Source organism: Myotis davidii, unplaced genomic scaffold (assembly GCF_000327345.1).
Source record: "Myotis davidii unplaced genomic scaffold, ASM32734v1 scaffold134, whole genome shotgun sequence".
NCBI lineage: Eukaryota > Metazoa > Chordata > Mammalia > Chiroptera > Vespertilionidae > Myotis > Myotis davidii.
This window is the reverse complement of record NW_006288853.1, coordinates 3,542,260-3,548,082: the sequence shown is the minus strand read 5'-3', so window position 1 is coordinate 3,548,082 and position 5,823 is coordinate 3,542,260. Positions and strand designations below refer to the sequence as shown.

Genomic DNA, 5,823 nt, shown 5'->3' with positions numbered 1-5,823 from the left:
GGGTGGGTGGATGCATGTGTGGGAGATGCATGGGTGGATGCATGTGTGGAAACAGCTGCCCTCAAGTGCTTGCCAAGTCTTACAAGGGGCAACTATCTCCCACCATCTGTCACTCCTCTGTTAGATTTACCTACGGGGTCTTTGTGGGACCAGCAATCTTTCTGTTTTATACTAAAACAGACAAATCTACGTATTACGGAGAAGAACAGAAAACCTTCGAGTTGTGTGGGGAGTCTTGGTTATTTCAAAATACTCTTTGTGAGGCAATATTTCAAGCGTACGGAAAAGTCTGAAGAAGTTGGTCATAAAAACCTATTCAAGTACCACCACCAGCTTTGAAACAGCAGCATTCCGGCCCATTTTCTAACAGTGTGTTGTGCCTTTTAAACTTCAAGTGAATTGGAAGGCTTTTCTTCTTCATACGTCAGTGCTTTTTCTCACACTTATTTTTCTGAGGTTTATGTTGATGTGTACCGTTCAAGCTTGTTTGTTTTTCTTGCGATGTGGTATTCATTGTATGAACAGACCACAATTCTCTTTCCCAATCTCCAATAGATAAACACTTAGGATATTCCCTAATTTTCTGCTGTTACAATAACCCTCACCGTGCTTGTCTCCTTGATCAAATGAGTTTTTTAAATTGTGGTCAAATATACATCACATAAAATTTACCATTTTGAGGAACTGGAGAGCATTATGTTAAGTGAAATAAGCCAGTCAGAGAAAGATAAATACCACATGATCTCACTCATTTGTGGATTATAGAGAACAACATAGACTGATGAAAAGGGACAGACCCAAAGACTGAGAAACAGCGATCAGGCTATCAATCCCCAGAAGGGAAGTAGGGGAGGGCGGCGTTTAGGGGAAGAGATCAACCGAAGGACTTGTATACATGTATATAAGCCAAACCAATGGACATGGACAACAGGGGGATGGGAGCATGAGTGTGTGTGTGTGGGGCGAGGTTGGGGGTTAATGGGGGGGCTGAGGACACATTTGTAATACCTTAATAATAATAATAATAATAAAATATCCTAACAATTTAAAAAAAAATTTACCATTTTGACTATTTTTAAGTAGATAGTTCTGTGGCATTAAGTACATTCCTATTGTTGGGTAACCCTCACCACCGTCCATCTCCAGGACTCTTTTCATCCTTCCACACTGACACTCTGTCCCAATGAACCATAACTCCTGAGCCCTCCCTCCCCCAGCTCTAGAAACCACCAGGCTACCTTCTGTCTTTATGAATTGGACTATTCTAGGTACCTCGTCTAAGTGGGATCATATGTCATTTTGTGGCTGGTTTACTTCACTTAGCACAAAGTCTTCAAGGTTTGTATCAAATGAATTTCTAAGAGAGAACCCAAGACATCAAGAAAAGATTGTATGGCCACTTCCAGGGCCCAGCCAAGAACGCCTGGACTACCCCACAGCCTTCTGTTGCCCTTTCCTACACCGCCTCCCAACAACGAACTTTCTACAAGTTGCCAGCGTGAGCCTTTAAACCGGAAATCAGAGTTCGTAACACCCACATAAAAACTCAGTAGTTTCCACTGCTCTGAGGATGCGGTACAGCTTTTAAAGCTTCATAAAGCCCCGACCACCTTCCCAGTGTCCTCCTGCAGCCCCAGCCCTCTCATTAAGCCCCAGTCCCACTTCCTTTCAGGATCTGGCATGTGGAAAGGTTGTTCCTGCCTCAGGGACCTTCTGTGACTCATCTCTCAGGCCTCAGCCCAAAGGTGACCTCCTCAGTGAGGCCCCCCCGGGTACATTAATCCATTCACGTCCCACACAGATCCAACTGCACCCTGTACATGCTTTTGTCATGAGTTTACTTGTCCCTCCTGTCTCCGTCTCTAGACTATGAGCTTTACAAGCACAAGGATCAGATCTGGCTGGCTCATGCGGATTCCTGCCTTCCTAGCTCAGTGTGCCTGGCATGTAGCTGGCACTTAGCAAATATTTCTTAAATGCAAGAATGTGCTTCAATTTGCTCATATGTAACAAGGGGATAACAGCCCATGTCTCCTAGTGCTGCATGAAGGTCAAAGCAACAGTGAACGAATTTAAAGGCCTCACCCAGAGCCATGGCCCAGGGTAGATGGGAGCTGTTCCACTCAGTTTTGAGAAAAACCAAGTCATGTAAGGGGGGACAAGTCAGCCAGAAACTCTGCCCCTCAGGGAGCACCAGATCTTTCAATAGCTCTGCATCTAGTGCCACCTCCTCCCTGGCTCCCCAGAGAAGGTGCCCCATTGGCCCAGCCCCTCCGCCCTCTGAGGACAACTCACCTGGGACCAGGCTCCCATCCGCCACTGTGCTGGGCAAGGCACTCGGAGGCAGGGCCGCCGGGCCTCCGGCCGGTCCCCAGGGCAGGCTTTGGCTGGCATGGCCTTGTGGGTACCGTTGGAGAGGGGCAGCAGGCACTGCACTGTTCGAGTCTGCACCCCCAGCTTCCCACAGCTCCGGCTGCAGGTGCTCCACTCCTCCATCACCCACCTGGAGACAGACAGGGCAGAGGTGGAGGGGAGGTGGGGCCATGGGGCCATTTCCTCCCAAGGTCGCTTCCACCCACTGAACTGCTGCAGGCAGGAGCCAGAGAGTGGGTTTGGGCTTCAGAATGCTTGGGGGCCAAGGCCACTGTCCCTCTGGCTCTGCAGATGCCAGGCTGTGTGGCCTCAAGGAGGTCACTTAATCGCTCCGCTGACTCCTCATCTGAAAAATGGGTATAATACATATTTAAATCCTGGCACCCTGCATATCCTTGAGCAAGCTTTTAACCCGTCTACCCCTCAGTTACCCCATCTTTACATCAAGAGCACAAAACAGCTGCGACAGTCACAGCTGGTACAGTAGGACACACTCCCATGGGGCTCTTCAGACAATTAAAGGACTTGATCTATGCAAAGCACCTGGCAGGGTGCATGGCATACAGTAGGCATGTAATAAATGCAGGCACCATTACTACCACCGTTAGCGCCTGCAGAGCTTCGATGCTGATCAGCTAAGCTGGTAGTAAACCAGGTTCTTTGAGTCAACCCCTTCCTTTAAAAAACAAAAAGCCCCAAAAGTTCATTGGGCCATTTTATAGACAAACTGGGCTAGGTGACCTGTTGGCCTTGCATGGCCTAGTGGGGAAGGTGGCCTGAATACCAGTGTATAGTAGCACATAAAGGGAAGCGGGGAGGGCTGAACGGGCGGGGATCCCAGCCTGGGCCGAGGACAGGGAGGCTGTGGCGGCCTCTAGCGCTGGTCACCAGCTCCAGCCCAGCCCTGGAGCTCCCCTAGCCCGAGGGAGCAGGAGCTGCTGTGAATCAGCAGGGCCAGTGGGCACCTGCCCCCACCATGGAGGACTCCTGGGAGGGCAGGAGAGTGGATTTGGCTCTCTGTGGTTTCCTATGGCCAGCTACCCTCAACCCTGCCTGGAGGCCTGACCTTGAACCCTCCATAAGTCACAGCTCTGTCCTCTCCCCAAAGCCACCTCCAAATAACCTCAAGAATATGACCCTGAGCTCAAAAGAGCCTGTATCCTCAGGCCAGGGAACCCCAACCAGGGCCCAGGGTCCATGGCCCAGATGACCAAGCTGAGCTGGTGGACAGCGCCCTGCCTGGGGCTTGCAGCCTGGCAGCACTGAAACTGCTTCACCTGCATGGACCTCCCAGGCCACTGCAGAAAGCTGTGCCCCCACATCAGGCCTCCGTTTCCCCACCTGTAAAAGAATGCTGGAAGTGACAGAACAAAGGAAGCATCTTCCTTCTGGTAGTGAAAGTTAATCCAGGGACCCAGAGGGGACAGATGGACGGGAGGGCAGCGCTGGCCTTGGGCAGAGCCTGGCATGGGCTGCTTTCTGCTCCGGGAGTCCTGCCTAGGGGCTGAGTCTCCGGGCTACAGGCTGGAGGAAGCAGGCTCCGCAGCCCCTCCTCCAAGGCCAGGGCTGAGAGAAGGTCTGCCACGCCCCGGGCTGGCGGCACGGGATCCGGCTCCTCCCCCCTCCCGGGCACTCACTCAGGCTGGGGGCACTGGTGCTGGTTGCAGCGCCTGCGGATGGGTTTGGGCCTCTTCTTGTGGTCGCACAGGTGCCGCTGTACCATGTGATGATCTCGTCGGCGCCGACAGCCGTATTTGGTGAACTGGATACCTGTGGTTGGGGCGGGGGGGGCGGGCAGGCTGCCAAGGGCTGGCTGGGCAAGACCCCCACTGCCTTGCCTGGGGCCTTGGGGACAGTGAGCTCTGGAAAGCCTGGAGGGCCAATCCCACCTTCATCTGGGCCTTTGCACTCCCTCCTGCCCAGGTCACTTTCCAAGGAAGCCTTCCCTGACCAGCCTGTCTCTATCCCAGGTGAACTGTGGGTGGGGACACAGCTGCCTCTCTACACAGACGCCCTGCCCTGCATACTGCTCTAGCACCCCAGCCCCAGCCCGGAGACCCTACCAGACGGGCTTCCACACCCTGGATATCTTCAAGGAGAAACTGAGTCATGAAATGGGGACACCGCAGGTAGAGACAAGGTCAGCCCTCTGGCCACTCCTGCTCGTCTCCTTCTGAGAGGCCCAGGGCCGCACCCTAAGGCAGCTGATGGTTGGGGCAGCCGGGCGAGGGGCAGTACCTCCTCCGCAGGCCTTGGTGCAGGGGGCCCAGCTCTTGAGCGCCCACTCGTAGGTGTCCGTCTCCTCCAGGAGAACGTTGTTGCTTCCGATGAGGGGCAGCAGGTCCTCGTGGATGACGTACTTGTAGGCCAGGCTGCCGCGGGGGCCGCCCTCAGCCGGGGGGAGCACCTGAGGGGAGAGGTCATCCCTCAGACTCCAATCTCATGAGATGTATCCGTTTTCCCTAACAGTTCTAGGGTTTGAGTTCCTGAATTTGGGTCTTTAGTCTGCTTTGAGCTAAGTTTTGCACATGATGTCAGGTAGGGGGCCAACTTCATTCACCTGTGGGCATCCAGTTGACCCAGCACCATTAGTTTGAGATTATTCTTTCCCCACTGAATGGTCTTGGTACCTTTGTTGAAAATCAATTGGCCTTCGATGTATGGGTGATCGATAAATACAGGGTGAACAGAAAATAGGGTGTTGGATTGAATTACTATGCTGACGTCAGTAAGCAGGCCCTGGACCCTGCCCTCCAGGGCCTCCCAGACTCGTGAGGGCAGCACCAGGAACAGAGCCAAGCTCCCCTGCCACCCAGCCTGAGCCAACGGCACTGCGGACAGAGCCCCTCCTGGTCTCCTGGGTTCACCATCCCTGCTCCTTAAGCTCTGGCCTGTGGTCTAGGAAGAAGGGCTGGGAGAGAGGCCCCCGACAGGACAGTGGCCCTGTTCCCTTCTCAGGAAGCCAGCAGTGCCAGGTGGCACCCCAAGGTCAGTTGCCAACTCACTCGCTGGCAATGCCATAGTGCATGCTAACACTGGATAGTGCCAGGACAACACAAGGGACAAACCCAGGGTTCTACGCAACGGAGAACAAACTCCCTGTGTGTGGCATCTCTGGTCCGACCTTTTTCCCTCCTCACTGCCATCCTGCCAGCCTGTAAGCACAGATGAGGAGCTGGCCTGCGATGGAGGGCACCGTGGCCCTGCTCAGGCTCCCGAAGAGAGTGGGGCAGGAGGATTTCCAGCCGGCTTGTGCTGGCTCAGCGGCAGGGAGGACCAGGCTGGGGGCTCACCAGGACAGCGATGGCTTCGGGCAGGGGCCCGCTCGTCTTGAGGTTTTCCTTGGCGTCCTCCACTGCATACTCCCACTCCAGGCCCATTGCAGTGAAGGTCCTGCTAGTGGCTTCCTTGCCCTTGGGGTTGAGGATGAAGCTGCCTGTGACCTGGTTC

General features: G+C 54.0%; 1 protein-coding gene across 1 annotated transcript in view; it reads right to left on the bottom strand.

Annotated features, from left to right (window-relative positions):
- LOC107182676 (A disintegrin and metalloproteinase with thrombospondin motifs 14-like) overlaps positions 1 to 5,817 on the bottom strand; it is a 10,181-nt gene extending 4,364 nt beyond the window's left edge. The window contains exons 1-4 of the mRNA XM_015562134.1: positions 5,667 to 5,817; positions 4,612 to 4,780; positions 4,011 to 4,143; positions 2,296 to 2,503 (exon numbers count right to left, since the gene is read on the bottom strand). Coding sequence (XP_015417620.1) covers positions 2,296 to 2,503; positions 4,011 to 4,143; positions 4,612 to 4,780; positions 5,667 to 5,753 — 597 coding nt within the window. The 5' untranslated portion in view covers positions 5,754 to 5,817. The remainder of the gene's footprint in view (positions 1 to 2,295; positions 2,504 to 4,010; positions 4,144 to 4,611; positions 4,781 to 5,666) is intronic.
- Between the last annotated feature and the right edge of the window lie 6 nt (positions 5,818 to 5,823).